General features: G+C 36.1%; 1 protein-coding gene across 16 annotated transcripts in view; it reads left to right on the top strand.

Annotated features, from left to right (window-relative positions):
* Positions 1 to 16,015, top strand: part of PHKB (phosphorylase kinase regulatory subunit beta) — a 258,670-nt gene that overhangs the window by 190,072 nt on the left and 52,583 nt on the right. For all 16 annotated transcript variants that reach the window (XM_004457055.5, XM_058280056.2, XM_071209177.1 and 13 more), the window contains 5 exons: positions 8,446 to 8,501; positions 8,999 to 9,092; positions 13,681 to 13,764; positions 14,204 to 14,308; positions 15,340 to 15,422. In XM_004457055.5, the coding sequence (XP_004457112.1) occupies positions 8,446 to 8,501; positions 8,999 to 9,092; positions 13,681 to 13,764; positions 14,204 to 14,308; positions 15,340 to 15,422 (422 nt within the window). The remainder of the gene's footprint in view (positions 1 to 8,445; positions 8,502 to 8,998; positions 9,093 to 13,680; positions 13,765 to 14,203; positions 14,309 to 15,339; positions 15,423 to 16,015) is intronic.

Below are 16,015 nucleotides of genomic sequence, written 5' to 3'. Positions count from 1 at the left end.
CTGATTTACTCATTTGGGCATTTGAAACTGAGTGCTGATGTCTGAGAATACTTTATAATATTCATTTGTTTTCCACTTAAATAGAAAGCATATAATTATGAATCCTATATATGAATACAAGGCTCCTAAACGCAATTTTCTCCCTGGCCAGCACTACTCTCCAGCCAAGTTTAGCCTATTAGCCATGCTTAATATTGTTATTCCTCAGATATTTCTACTTAACCCTCCTCTGCTTTCCTATTCATTTTCTCCGCATTATTGCTTTGGCTTAGTTGGAAATGTCAGAAAAGGATGCCAATGTATCCCAATCAGGATATGCCTATGCTCAAACTGCCGTAGCTTGTTATTTGGCTCCTGCAGGAGAAATACTGCGGATGTGCTGTGTCTCCAGTTGGAATTGAGATGTATAAAATCATCTGCCTGGTTTCTTCAGCTAATGAGGTTTTTTTTTGAAAAATGAGTTTAATAGAAAAATTGCTGCATGTTGGCAGGACCTACTGATGAAGACTAATGAGCATAAATGAGTGTTCTGTAAGGCCCCAAAGCAGAGGCATAGAATGCTTTGAATGCACTGCCCTTGAGGCAAGACCTGCTAAGGCTGAGTGTGACCAGTTTATTTGTTGACTTCATCTTCCTTTCCTTCTCTTTCTCCCTTCTCACCCTTCTCTCAAGAGCCAGCAACAGCAGATTATTTTATACAGTACAGGGCATATTAAAAATAATACCTACTTAGATCAGGGTTTAATGGAATTTTGCAAAAATAAGAATTTTGCGTTTTACATACTATAGGTAATTTAATAGAAGAGTTAATTTAAAATTTTAATTGCCAGGAAATAACCATATATCAACAAAAAGCAGAAAAGAAATTAGGTGATTTATAGACAACCCTTGAAGTGTTTTCTTAATATTGAAAATGAGATCTCAAGTGGATGAAGAGTGGACTCTTAGAGATGCAAAGCCTTTTTTTTCCACCACCCTGCTCCCCCTGAATGCAACTCATTCCTCCAACCGCAAAAGCAAATAGTGTATAATCTGTGAAATACCTCCTGTATCCTTCAGATCTGGACATAACTGCCATCAGATTTAAGCTCTACCACTGACTAGGTGGGAGACCTTTGGCAAGTTATTTAATCTCTACACCTAATTTTCCTGGCCTTTAAAATAGGAGTTCTTATGTAAATTCACACCATTTTGTTTGAATAATATATGTCAAGGAAATACTAATTCCTTGACATTTTAAACTGGGCTACTAAACCTACTTAAGCAATAAAATAATAAAATATAAACCTTATTAAGAAGCCGTCGTGTTATTTACATGAATAAGCTTTAAATGGACATCTCTGTATCTTTCTTGCCATGCTCCTAGAAAAGTTTCAGATTTTTCCCACTATCCCCACCCAAAATCTAAACCTACTATTCTTTTCTTAACAGTCTTCTAGTATGGCAGTAATGCCACTGAGTGATTTAGATTAAGTGCTTGTTCTACTCCCTGTAAACAAAATTAAAAGCTGATATTTGATTGTACCACTGTGTAGTCAAAACCACAGGGAGTGGACAGAGATTTCAGTGCAAAGGGTTCACTAGCCTTCAATGATAAAAGTTGTAAAAAGATGACATGAGGAAGTATGATACATATACAAAATAGGATACCGTGTGGTTATAAAGAAAAAGAGGGCATGTACTATATACTAATATATGAAAAGAGCATCATGATATATTATTATGAAGTAGAAAAAGTGTTTACAGTATGCTAGTTTTGTGAGGAAGAAAGAATGCATATTTTCCTTTATGTATGAGGAAAGTCTGGAAAGAGGCATATATCATCACTGCAATTAACTGGTTGATAGACAGTAGGAAATTTGATGGATGGAAAGGTAGGAGAGACACTGAAAATGTCACAATTTTAAAATTTTTGAACTGTGTGAATGAATTATCCATTGAAAATTTTAAATTAAAAAAAAAGAACAAGGAATGAAATCATTAGCACATTTACATTAAGGTTTCTCAGTATGCCTTCTGAAAGTTGTATGACACTGTTTTATTTATAGCTCCCAGCTGCAAATCTCCCAGCCATACTACTTTGACCTAATTTGAATGATTTAAAACTTGAATGTAGGCAGATACACATGCAATGTCTTAGTTACTGTGTTTTAAATTTTAAAATAAGTAGCAATATTATTACAGATAGTGCCTAATTTAGCAGATTATTCTATAAAACTTCCTCTTCCAAACTGTCAAATGAGTACCAGTTGCCTTTCTTTTGATATTACAATGCTGTGCAAGTCTTAGCTGGGAAAAGTGAGTATCAGGGACCCCTCAAGGTAGTTATACTGTAGTTATACTGTCCACTCATAAGCATGCCAAAAGTTAAACAGCCTTTCTAAAGAGATGTGATGAGTTGGTCCCTGACTAGTGCCAAGCAACTCATACAGACAATAACTGCTCTTGCTTATAGGGGCTAAAGATTTCTAGACACTCCATTGTTGGAGGGAGTTTATGGAAGAGACTGAGTTGAAGGAGAAGAGTGAGTCGGAGTCTGGATAGACAGAGAGGAACAGAAGGGCTAATCTGAATGTAGAAATGAAGCAGGCTAGTAAGATGAGGAATCAATAAATGGATCTGGAACCTTGCAAGAAGTCCATGTGGACATCAGTAACTCCAAGATGGCTGCTAGAAAACTCATGTGAGAAATCCAGTTTGAAATGTTTTTGGGTGATTGAAGGGTGGGGTAATCAATCAAAACAGCAAACACTTGGGACTCCTCCCCTGCCATTAGCAAAGGGGTGGAATAATTAATGGTTTAAAAAGCAAGCTCAAAGGCTGAACTCTCCATTGTGTTCTCTTGTCTTTGGACCCCTATTCTGACCTTCTTCATCCTTACCTGGATAAATACGCAAGTAAACCAAGGCAAATTGTAGTCTGTAAATCAACCCGCTTTATCACTTTTCCGCCCCTTCCTTTCTACCTGGGACCCATGATTTTCTCCCATTTCTCTTTCCTTCCTACCTTAATAAATTACTGGCCTAATTAATGTGATTTGCTCTATAAATTCATTTCTGCAGCATAGTAAAGAACCTAGACAAAATTCAGTTACATACTGGAGTGGACATAAACTTTGGAGGTACGTGAGTAAACTAGTTTTTCTAGTGGAGTGTTCTAAGGACAGATGGGAGGTACACAAGGAGCATAGGTAGCAGCTGAATTGTAAAGGTCCTCAAGAAGTTTGAGCTTTATTTGGGAAACTAGTTCTGGAGTAGAGAAGTGATACCCTAAGTATCACATGAGTATATTTGCTTTCCCATCCACCCGCCTTTCTTCATTCAACAAATATTTTGTACCATCTCCTTTGTCCAAATCACTAATAGAAGAACATTAACCTGACAGAAGCACAGAAGATAAGCTGAGGCAGGTATGAAGTAGAGGCTCAAAGAATGACCTAGGAAGGTTATGGTTGTATTACTGAAACTGATGAAAGAGCTAATGTTTTTTTGCATTTACTATATGCATACACTGGTAAATGCTTATTTATATTCGGTAAATGTTTTATATTCTCATAACCCTGTGAATAGACATCTTTTATTATTCCCAGTTTACAGATGATGAAACTGTGGCTTGGCTAAGTGACAATAAAAGATCAAACAGCGAACAATAGCATAAATACCATTCATTTAGATCAAAGTTTGTAAATATTTTATGTATCCTCTTTTAGTTTAATCCTCCCCTGTGTGGTAGGCAGCCTTTTTGTTGCTTGTACCCATTTTTAGATAAACACACAGTTGAGAAACTTGCCCAGGCAATCAATCAGCAAATAGTAAGCACCTACTATGTGCCAGGAAGATCCACTGGGGATATAGCAGTGACAAGGTAGTCCAAGGTCTCTGCCTTCAGGAAGCTTACTGGTGGGAAAGAATAACAATGAACTTAAAAATAAATAGTGTGATATAATTTCTGGAGCCAAGTACTATGAAGCAGACAAAATAAGGTAAAGTGATAGAGAGGGGCTGGAGAAACAACTTTGGCCATGATGGTTAGAGGCATCTGTGAGGAAGGGATAATGATACACAATGAGTAGACAGTCATACAACAATTTGAAGGGGAAACTTTTAAAATAGATGTGCAGCAAGTCCAAAGCTTCTGTGATGGAAACACAGTTGGCATATTAAAGTGCCAGAGAAAAGTCTAGTGTGGTTGAAACATAGTGAAGGAGGGAAGGGTGAATGAAAAAGAAGTAGGCAGCAGCTAGCTTATGTATGCCTTAAAGCCTGTGGTAAGCAATTTACATCTTAGTCTTTGGGTGATAGGGAGCCAAAAGTGTGTATGGGTATAGTATGTATATATATATATGTTGTAGTATGGCAGCATGATCTGATTTACCCTTTTAAAAAGCCATCCTCATTGCTGCTTGCAGGATGGACAGCTGTGAATAGATGGGGCAAGACCCAGGTCAGTAGAGCAGTTAGTTGACCAAGTGAAAGATGAAGATGACTTGAGAAGGGCAAGGGAGATGGAGAGAAGTGGTGTGTTTGAGATATATTTTGGAAATAGAACCAAAAGAACTTGTCAATGATTTACAGCATATTAATGGTTAAGAAACAGATTATATTGCCCAGGTTTTAACCCCTACCTTGCCACTTATTAGCTATAAGATATTGGATAAGTTTTTTAACCACTCTGTGTCTGCTTTCTAATCAGTAAATGAAAATAATTGTAGTAACCTTCTTAATAGGGGTGTTTTGATGAATAAATGATTTTAATATAGCTACCTGGTGCTCAATACCTGCCTATTTTTTAAATCTGTTATTTATTATGAGGTGTGAGGGAAAAAGAGGAATCAAGGATGGCTTATACATTTTTTGATCACAGCAAGTGAGTATATAGTATTGAGCCTTTCATTGAGAAAACGAATGCTTTGGGATTTGGGGCATGCTAAGTTTAAGGTACCGATTAGATAGATACCTAGGATCATGCTGGCGGAAGTGATGAGATGGACCTTGTACGTGGGTCTTTCAATTCTAAAACCTGTCATCTTTCCACTCTGTGAGAGGCAAGATAAGTGAATGATTATGAGCAGTAAAGACTAGAAATATAGACATGTAATCATCAGCCTTGAAGTAATAATTAAAGCTACCAGAGTGAATGAGATCAATGAGAGAGAGAGAAGTAAAAAAGACTTGGAATAAATAGAAGGCCAAGGAGATAAGTGTGAGGATTGCCCGTCTCTAAAGGCAGAGTACAAGGTTTAGAGATGAAGAAGGTAAGGAAATAGTTATAGTCCATGTTTAAGAAAAGAAAGGAGAGAAAATCAGACTGCAGTTAAAGCAAGTAGTGAGTCAACTAAGGATTTCTTTTAAAAGATATTTTAATTCCTTGGGGAAGAGCTAGCTAGATAAAAATCAGATAATGTTACAGCAATGTAAGGTGTTGATGGTGGGGCATTGTATGGAAATCTTGTATGGTTATGTATGATTTTTCTTTAAAAATTTTAAATGAAAACAAGTGAAGTTAGAAATTTTCAAAATGGGATAATGGATCGTTCTGATGTCTTAGAAATATAGAAGTCAGTGACATCTAGGGCACGCTAGGTATTTTTAGCAAATCTCACAAAGAGAAAAGGAACAACTGTTGTAGAGTAGGTGTGAAAGTAGTATAAGTACAACTGCACCAGGTTTTACTGCTTTTTATTGAGTGTATGAAATATTATGCTGGGAAGCAGACTTGGCCCAATGGATAGAGCGTCCGCCTACCACATGGGAGGTCCAAGGTTCAAACCCAGGACCGACCTCCTTGATCCGTGTGGAGCTGGCCCGTGCACAGTGCTGATGTGCACAAGGAGTGCTGAGCCACGCAGGGTTGTCCCCCGCATAGGGGAGCCCCACACGCAAGGAGTGCACCCCGTAAGTAGAGCCACCCAGCGTGAAAGAAAGTGCAGCCTGCCCAAGAATGGCCCTGCACACACGGAGAGCTGACGCAACAAGATGACGCAACAAAAAGAAAGGCAGATTCCCAGTGCTGCTGATAAGGATAGAAGCAATCACAGAATAACACACAGTGAATGGACACAGAGAGCAGACAACTGGGCGGGGGGGGAGAGAAATAAATAAAAAATAAATCTTTAAAAAAAGAGAAGAAATAACTATGCTAACTTTCCCTAAATCCTCATAGCAAGTCTCTGAGATAGAGACAATTGCTATATTCGCTGTAAAAGTAAAAAATGAAAACCATCTAAATGTCCATCAAAGCAAACATTCTTTAAGTAAATTGATATACCCATATAACAAAATGCTCTACAGCCATTTTTTAATGAGGTATAGCTATATACTGCCAAAGAGGTTTATCAGTGAAATAATTTTACATGATAATAACAACGTGTGAAAACTTATCTGTTGTCCATCCTTCCTAATAAATTCCAAACTTCTCGAGAAGGGGCACTGGGCCATATTCACTTTATAACATCAGGGTGTAGCATGGAGCCATTAAACATTAGTATGCTGCAAGCATTGGTAGAACAAGTGACTGCATGAATGCATGTTAAGTGGTCAGTACTAGTACCACACAGGATTTGACTATGTGTATATATATAGACATACATATTTATATACATATACATACTACACTTTGTGAACCTGAAAGCAGAAAATATTATAATATTGTTAGGGAAAATAACTTCAAAATAAAGGATATTTATTATTAGGAAGGTATGAGAGACACTTCATAGGTTTTAGACAGCAATGTTGGTGGTTTGAAGGAACTAAAATCAGGGAGAAGATCATTCCAGTTCTGGCAGTGAAAGGAAGAGTTCTTGGGGTAGGATTGCCAGTGCTGAATTCTTTCTTTGGATGGAGAGTGGGGTGAGGGGTCCCACCTGGGCTAGATTTGAAGACCCAGGCTCATTAAGGTAGTTTATGAATTGGAACTTTCCAAAATGCTGAGTTTTTAAAGTGAAGGAATTCTTTAATCATGTTTAATAATTCCCTAACCAGATGCTCACTATAATTCAGTATGTGTTGTGGTCATTTTAGTCTGTCATACAAAATGGATGCAAAACTATCCTAAGAAACAGACTTGTTGAGTCAAAAAGAAGATACCAATTTGCCAGTTAGGATCTGTGAGCTGTCTTGTTTATTATCGAAATATAATCTGCATTCTAGTAGATGACTTCCTTTGCTTTTTATTTAACAATCCCATTATTTTCCTAGATTATAGATAGTGATACACTCTGTTATTCCTCCTTTTGACTGTGTAAATACTAGATTTCATCCAAGAGAAAGAAGTAAGGCTTTGTGGGGTTTTTTGCATTTGTTGTTAAAAATCTTAAGACTATTTTTTTCTCAGCCCTTTGAGAAACATTAAGTTCTAATATTTTTATCAAATAAAATAGAATTTATAACATTTTAGTGTTATTTATTTTTGTTGAATTGTTACATCGTATTTTTTCCTGGTGTATTCATTTACATCACATGAAAATCTGCCTGAAATGGCATTTTCATGATGATTCTGGGAATCATACATTTGATTGTATGATATTTACTGCTAATATATGTATCCTGGTGTTTCTTGCTTTCTATCATCCATACAGTCTAGTGGCATATTGCATGCCATAGAGAGGAACTGATGTGGTAAATCAAATGTTTTACAGCATTCTTTTGGGAAATGGATTCATTACTATAAAGAAGTTATATTTGATCAGTATTTTAGAGTTCCCTAATACTGTAATTTATTGGTGCTTCTGAATGCTCTCTGTTAATTACACACAGGCTCAAAATTGGGTTCATTTTAACAATGTATAACATGTTACAGCGAATCTTTTCCACACATTGGGAATAGCAAATATCCAACACTACCTTTGATTAAAACTGTTAAGTCAATCAGCTTGTATTTGATGAAGATAGTGTTAATTATATAGTCAATTGGGTAATTCATCTGTACCACAGGAACTATATATTAGAATAAAGCTGTTTTGATGTATAAGGTGCCAAAGGAAAATTAGCTAACAAGAAAAGGAATAGCTTTATATGTGGTTAAGATATCAAATGAACAATTTTAATTCAATATCTTTTTTTTGTTATTTTTATTTTTACAGAGAATACGTAGATTGGGGTTTTATTTTTAGTTTCTCCTCCTCATTCCAGAGCTAAGTGATGGAAAATGACTTTCAGTCCCCAAACTACTCTTCTGCTTCATTCAAAATAGCCTTGACAAGCTAGTCCCTCTGGTGGTGAGATTTATGGCTCTCCATTCCTTGGTGTTCCATTACTTTGTCTATGCCATCAAACTGATTAGTAGGCAGCAAAAAGCAAGGAAAGAGGAAGCTGCTTAGAGCCAGCCTTTGTCCATCATTTTAATGAACTGATTAGAGATGGTTTATGTTGTCCTCGATTCCCATTGTATCTAATGATGACCAGATCTTTTAAAAATGTTTTCCCCCTCCCTTATTCTGTATTACAGGGCCCACTGGAAAATGATTTGGTAGTTCATGTAGCGCTTGTAGCAGAAAGCCAACGGTATGAAATCCAGATGGGTGGTGTGTTCTTTTATTTGGGGAGGGAGAAGTAGGGAATGACTCCTTTATTTTCAATGTTGAGTATGGTGCAAGGATTAATTTCAGAGATCCCTTAACAGGATTTCAAAGATGTCATTAATGTCATTTTAAGTGCTAGCACAGCATTCCTTTAATTTAAAAAAATAATAATTTGTTTTAGTAAATATGACTCTTAAAGACTGACTAGTGCCAGTGTTTCCTGGAGTGTTGTTTTGAGAAATTAGTATAAATAGAAGACAGGGATTCCCAACATCACTGCTTTTTTTCCCTGCCACCCCTCCAAAGCATTCATTTGACACTTCATAGAGAATCCAAGTGAGAATGGCTTATAATTGACATTAACAAATTCATAGTGTGCCCCAAGTTGTACATACTCTTCCCTTTTATCCTTGTCATTCCACTTCCTAAACTATGGATGTATTGTCTAAAAATGTTTCTTTTTTTTCTTATGTTCATTAGGCTTCAAGTTTTTCTCAACACATATGGTATTCAAACTCAAACTCCTCAACAGGTAGAACCTATTCAGATATGGCCTCAGCAGGAGCTCGTGAAAGTAAGTGATTCAGCCTCTGCTTTCTACTTTGGGGGAGGTATTAGAGCATGATGATTTTTCTTAGTTTACATACAAGTCACATAATTTTAATCCAGTTCTGAGAAGGATCCTTTAATCTGAAAACCTTTCTAATTAAATTAAGAAGCCCTCTTTATTGGGCATTGTTACTAAGAAATCTACTGCATTGGTGTGCTTGGACATTGTTTCCTCCTCCTTCATAAAGTATAATACTTAACTTAGACTGAGCACTTAAATAACAAATTAGCCTTAAATTAGTCATCATGCGTAAACTGATCCTTAAATCAGTTTTCCCCTCTTGAAGAAAGCTTTTCATATCTAAATATTTTTGGTAATCACTATTTCCCTTTTATGTTTTGCCTTACTATTTAGAGTCTGTAGTAATTCCTGCCCCTTAGGTTTGCTGGGTCTCAAAGTAATTATAAAGTAATAGCCAGGTTTTTCTTTGCAGTTATGTATCTAGCTGGGATTGGATTAAAATGTGACTTTAGAGGCCTTTTCCATATAGTGCTATGTTTGGGATTGTTGACTCTGACTAGTTATTCAAAAATAGCCATTTTTGTTTGATAATTGTTGAAATGCAGGAAAACCTACTCAGTGTTTGGTGGAAGTATTTATAATAGTATGTCTCAAATAATCATGGTTAAATTGAATAGGTTGATATCAATGGTTGTGGTCAGAGTCTTGTTGCTGCAGTAATAGATGGTTTAGAGGAGTGGGGTATACATTTTTGAGGGGAATGTGGGGCTCCATAGTTGCTGGTAATCAGGTTGGGCTTTACAGGGTACCAGCTCTTTAAGAGTCCTTAAATCTCCTCTAAAAAATCTGGAGCCCTTTAGAGAAATAAAGCTGAAAATGCAAGGACCCCAAGGCCCTGGTAACACTTTAAAATCACACCAAGATGTAAATGATAGAGGTGTTTTTTTTTGTTTGTTTTTTATTTTCTTTATGATGAAGGAAGGGACAAGAGAATAAATAAGACCAAGAAAGAACTGATGATTTACAAGTCAAGGGGAGAAAAGAATGCCAAAATCTAAGGCTCGCACTCTGTATTGTTATTGTTCAGTTGTAGGCTATTTCTACTGATATACTTTTTTTTTTCTTTAAGGTACAGGTGGGAAGCCAGCGCTCAACCGCTGAGCCACATTGGCTCCCCTGAGTTGGATTTTTTGTTTCTTTGCTTGTTTTTTGTTTTGTTTTGTTTTTTTAATTTTTAGGAGGCACCAGGAACTCCCATGTGGGAAGCAGGCACTCAACCACTTGAACCACATCTGCTCCCCCAAAGGTTATTCTTTGATAGCCATGCCCTCAAAGAAATTAACTCAAATCTGTTTTTTCAGGTCTAACTTGTATTATCATCGTTTTTAACACTCTTTTTGACTGTAGAAGAGTATACTCGTTAACAAGTAACATGCACTCAAGGTAGAAAGATCAATAAGGCAAGCAAATGATCTGAGTGTGGCTTTTCATTCATTCTTTCATTCATCAGCAAACACCAACTATGTGCAGAGTACTGTGTAGGGCACTCTGACAGAAAGACTTAGACCCTTTTCTCAGTGATCTTTGAGTCTCATGGTACAACAGAAAAAAAACAGTTAATTGCAATCACTTTGTTAAGTCCTATAATAGATATTGGTACAAAGAGGTGGTAGTAAGCATTCTCTTGCAGAGTAAGGTGAAGACTTGTAGTAGATCCTGACAAATTTTATATTTTGCTGTTTTAAAGATGGTGTTAACAAGTGATGCATTCTTTGGGTGTGTGACTGCGTCTAAGAAGACAGACTGATCAGTAGTAGCTTCCTGTAGCCTCTGTATTCAAGCTAGTTGCTTTTTGATAGTCATGTTTTTAGTTGTACTGCCTAACATACTGCTTCTTATAAGTCTACCTTTTAAAAGTAAAGGTGTTCCCTCAAATCTTAGCTGGCTCACATATTTATATGCCAACAGCTGATCCTTTCCTGAAAAATCACACCCTCCTTCAGCCAACTGAAGAGGATATGAAAGCAGGCAGCTGAAAAGAGCTTTTACTGTGTGTAATTCAAGTTTCACGATGTGGTGACTGTGGTGTGGTTTTCCTCATGGGACATCTGAATCTTTTTAATAACAGGATTCTGATCTGCTTTGCAGCCCTAGAGTAAAAACCAAGGACCTATGGTATTAATTAGTTAGATATTTCAGTAAACTAAAGGTGTGAATGTGTATAACATGGGGATAGTATTTTCTGCATCCTAGAGTACAGGGAACATTCCAGGTATGTCTGTTTAATTGTCCCATTTAATTGGTTATAACTAGGTTCAGAAAGTTAAGCAGGATCCTTTTACTGTATAGAATATTTAATGGAATTCTACCTATATCAGTACATTTTAACTTGTGCACAGTTGATTAATATAATTGCTCAACTTAAAGAAGAAATCTAAAATAGTTTAACATACATTTATTTCTGAAAAATTGAAATTATTTGAGGGGAAGGGTGCTCCACCTAGTGCTGTGTGCTCTAATTTCAGGGCAGTTACACAATATAATGTTTTCTAGGTAGTTGACTTCTAAAATAATTGCCATTCCAGAATCAGTATTCACAAGCACTCCTGGTTCAAGAGTGTGTTCAATTGCTCTTTAGTCCATCAAGTATTTCCTTAGCATCACTGCTAGGGTAGGCACAATGCTAACTCAAGGGGTATACTGTTACCCAGGAACATTGACATAATAGAATCTATACACAATCACAGAATAAATAGAGAGCTCTGGCAATGACGTTAATTTTGCATACCATGAAGTTGTTATTTTAAATCAGTTTGAATCACAATCAGTAGATTGTGTAGAAGACAGTTCCTTTGACTTTCCATTTAGGAAATTTTAGTTTAGATTTCTGCTTCTCATCAAATGCAAAAATTAATTCAGACAGACTAAAGATTTGAATATCTAACTCTAGAAAAAAAAGAATATTTTTGCAACTGTTGGGGAAGTCCTTTCTGACAATGATACCAATGACAAAAAGCCATTCAGAAAAAGAGTGACAAATTTAACTATAGCTGAAGATGCCATGAACAACTTGGTCAATCAAATGTGCTTGTGGTATTTCCTATTAGAGCAGTGTTCAGATTGAAATACCATGTACTAAAATGATTTTTGACCTACTGTTCAGTCATTCTACATTGCATAACAAAATTGAAGAGGAGTAAACTGGGTAAAGTATCTGCTATAACTATTACAAAGGGTAATATTCTTAATATACTAAGATCTCTTACAAATCAAAAAGAATGACAAGTACCCTGTAGAAAAAGGAAAATTAAAACAAAAATAGAACTTACAAAGAGCCGTCATATCTATGGAAAAATGCACAGCCACAAAGTATTTGAATTCAGTAAATTGACACTAATACCAAATATCATTTTCACCCAAGAGGCTGACAGAAATGCCCATGTACTGTTGATGCTAATGAAAACTGGTACATTATTTTTGGAGGGTGATCAACCTGGCATTATCGTTCCAGCAAGTCTAGGAAGTTTCCTGCAAAAATAAATATACCATAGTATATTGTACAAAGATGTTTATTGAATTATTTTTTTAAATAATAAAAAATTGGAAACCACCTTGATTAGGGTTTAGGTTTTAAATAAAGTAAGGCAGCTTCTTGAGTAGATTAAGTGCTTAGTTCTTACTCTCATTAATTCATTCCAAGTCTATTCACTTTTACCTTCTAGAAATTCCTTGAAGATTCTGTTCCACTGTGGCACTCTTCCCTGTTATCTAAGACTTTTACAGATATTTTTTCACCGTTTATATTTCTTCAGTCATTTCAACGTTCAAATGAAGGATAAATGCATAAACTCTGTTTACTATCCTGAAACTGGAATATCACAACATTAAATTTTAAAAATTAAACACTAAACAGATTATGTAATAAATGAACCTATTTATATAAATATGCACACATGGATATATGTATATACATGAGTATATATTTATCTGTGTACTTTTAGAATCTATAACCTAAGTAAAGTATCTTTACTTTTAGTGTTTCTTAGCGATCACACAATACATTATACCCCTTCAGCATATACCAAAGTGAAGCAGTTGTTGCCTAAGAGGTTCTGTGACTAGACAATACCATTCACTTTTGACATGGTTTGAATCTTTCATAAAGTTCATATAATTAGAAAAATTATAAAGACATTTTCATTCTGATGGAAAATACTTGAAGGTGGAAATCTAATGGGAACTATATGGCTGCGTTTTTTAAAACTTTGAAATAGCCAGACTTTTTATCATAAAGGAAACATTTGTCTCTTGTGTGTTCTTTTAGGAATCAGAGCCATGCAAATTTTATATTTAGGACAACAGAACAGCAGTCTCTAATTCTAGATTGTTAGTAAGTGGATCAACAAAAATGTTGCTCTCAAATTGCTCAGGGTCCCAAAATCTAATTTGACATCATCGGCTAGCTGATTTTCTACATGTCCATTCTAGAAAGATCAGAAATCATCAGGTCAATTGCCAGGGGGGAGAAAAGGGTAAAATGTATAAGCATGGATTTTTGCCTGACCCGTATTTACAAATTTGTGTCTTACAGGCTTATTTCCACCTCGGTATCAATGAAAAGTTAGGACTCTCCGGAAGGCCAGATAGGCCCATTGGCTGCCTTGGTACATCAAAGGTGCTCATGAACGTTCCTCCTGGTGCATTGCTCAGATTATAATACCACATGCTCAAATGCGACACTTCAATGCATCCATCCTTACATTTTATTATATACTTGGGCTAATTAACTGAATTATTATTATTTTCTGCAAATATATCTTGTTTTGCATTATGCTTCACATATCTTCTAGGAATGAGTAAGTATTTGGCTTCTAAAATACCTGATAATAATAATATAAAACAGGTCTTTTCCATCATATTATAAGTGAAATACTTTATCCGTGTACTAATTCTATCAAGAAACTAAAAATGTCTTAATATTATGTGTATTTCACAAGCTAATATTTTATTTGCTTATTCAGAATTAAAAATCAATTTTAATTTTTATTAAGACTTACAGTTTTGTACCCTTGCCTTTTGATATGTTTTGTATTTTTTTTAATTATCCCTTACAGATTTATCGCATTCTAGGAAAGACTGTGGTTTCTTATCCCATCATCTTTGACCTAAGTGATTTCTACATGTCGCAAGATGTTTTATTGCTGATAGATGACATAAAGGTATTTTCTAAACATATTTTTATTGAAATGGGATGACTTTCTTTCCACTGACTTTATCATGTGGTATTAAATTGAGTGCTTCTGGGAATCTATGATGCTGGGTTAACACAGTATAAAATACTAGAGTAAAGCAACACCCACACAGCTTTGGAGAGTGAAATTACTTGCAGCATTAGAATAATAAATGAAGTCTATCTTAAATAAGGTTGTATGACTTGACTTATTATGACTTCCTAGTAATAAAATGAAAGGATATCGTTTGTAAAAGCAGAGGGGGTACTGTTCTGGAAACCATGTTCATACAAATGTTTCCATTTGACCAAAAGTTTAATTAGTGATATAATTTTATTTATGAAGAGTGTCCAGTCAAACCTCAATTAACTCATAACTCCCAGTGAGTTAAAATTTTTCCCCTTCACACTTGCAATGTAGGTGCTTAGAATCGTGGTTAAAAGGATAAAGTCTGGAGCCAGAGTGCCTTTGTTCAATCATGGTTCTACCATTTACTAGCTAAGTGATCTTGAGCAAGTTACATAACTTCTCTGTGCATCCATTTTCTCATCTGTAAAATTGGGTAATTCTTTTCTGAGAATTAAATGAATTAATACATAAAGAAGGCCCACACAATGGTCTGTATAGGTTCGGTCCACTTTCTTCTTCCCACTCTAACATAAATGTACAGTTATATGGAGTGAGAATAAGTCTTCTAAATGATAACCCTGGGAAGGGTTTTTCCCTATGGGACCACTTGAGTTGTATTTATTGGGCAAAATTAAAAAAAAAAAAAAAAGCTTTAAAACATATGTAATTACTTTTAAGAACAAAGTTTGAAATCAAAATTGTTTCCAGCTTAACTTGCATTTACCCAAGCACCCCATTAGAATATTTCATTACCTGCTTTATCCAGGGTTTGGTTGTGAATGTGTTTTGATACATAAGAGTTTTGTTGGCTCTTTGTCACCAATGGTTAAGCATCTTGATCACTTTTATACCATGCCATTACATCCTATCTCATTCTTATATTTTGATAGAATGCCCTACAGTTCATTAAGCAATACTGGAAAATGCATGGACGTCCTCTTTTCCTTGTTCTCATCCGTGAAGACAATATAAGGTAGGTTGATAAAAGGAGTGAGGTGCACCAGGGGACAGGGGCAAGAGGAAAGTAGTGTCCTTTAACCAGCTCATAGCTCAAAGGGCTGTGTGCCTATTGCTTGACCAAGCTAGACCAAGTACCCACCTCATCCACAGCCAACACCTGTGCCAACCAGCAACTAGGATATGGACTCATAATCCAGACAAGCCCACACCAGGGCGGTGGTGGGAGAGCATTATGACAGGGTACTATTAACTCTTTATGCCATCTATCACTTAGAACACTCCAGGGGAGAAGAGAGGTCCCAAGAGAGGTGATATCTCAGTAATCAGTAGAAACACGAGGGCTGGCAAATGTACTTCCCATCAAAACTGCCCAGCCCATGGCATTTGGTTCAAGACGTGTGCCCGAGCTGCATGTCACTTTTTAATAATAAATAATGGTGTTGGGTAGTGCCGGTTTTGGGGGAGGAAGATTTGAGGAGGAGGAGCTTAGTGCCTTCTACAGAGAGAGAGTACTGCTGTCCGTATGGGTAGAGACACAATCCTTGGCCATGGCCTACCTGCCCCAGAACCCAGTAATGCCGAACACCATAATAAATCCTTATTTTT

The sequence above is a fragment of the Dasypus novemcinctus genome, chromosome 18 (genome assembly GCF_030445035.2).
Source record: "Dasypus novemcinctus isolate mDasNov1 chromosome 18, mDasNov1.1.hap2, whole genome shotgun sequence".
NCBI classification, from domain to species: Eukaryota; Metazoa; Chordata; class Mammalia; order Cingulata; family Dasypodidae; genus Dasypus; species Dasypus novemcinctus.
Note: the sequence above shows the minus strand (reverse complement) of the source record. Positions and strands in the feature narration are given on the sequence as shown.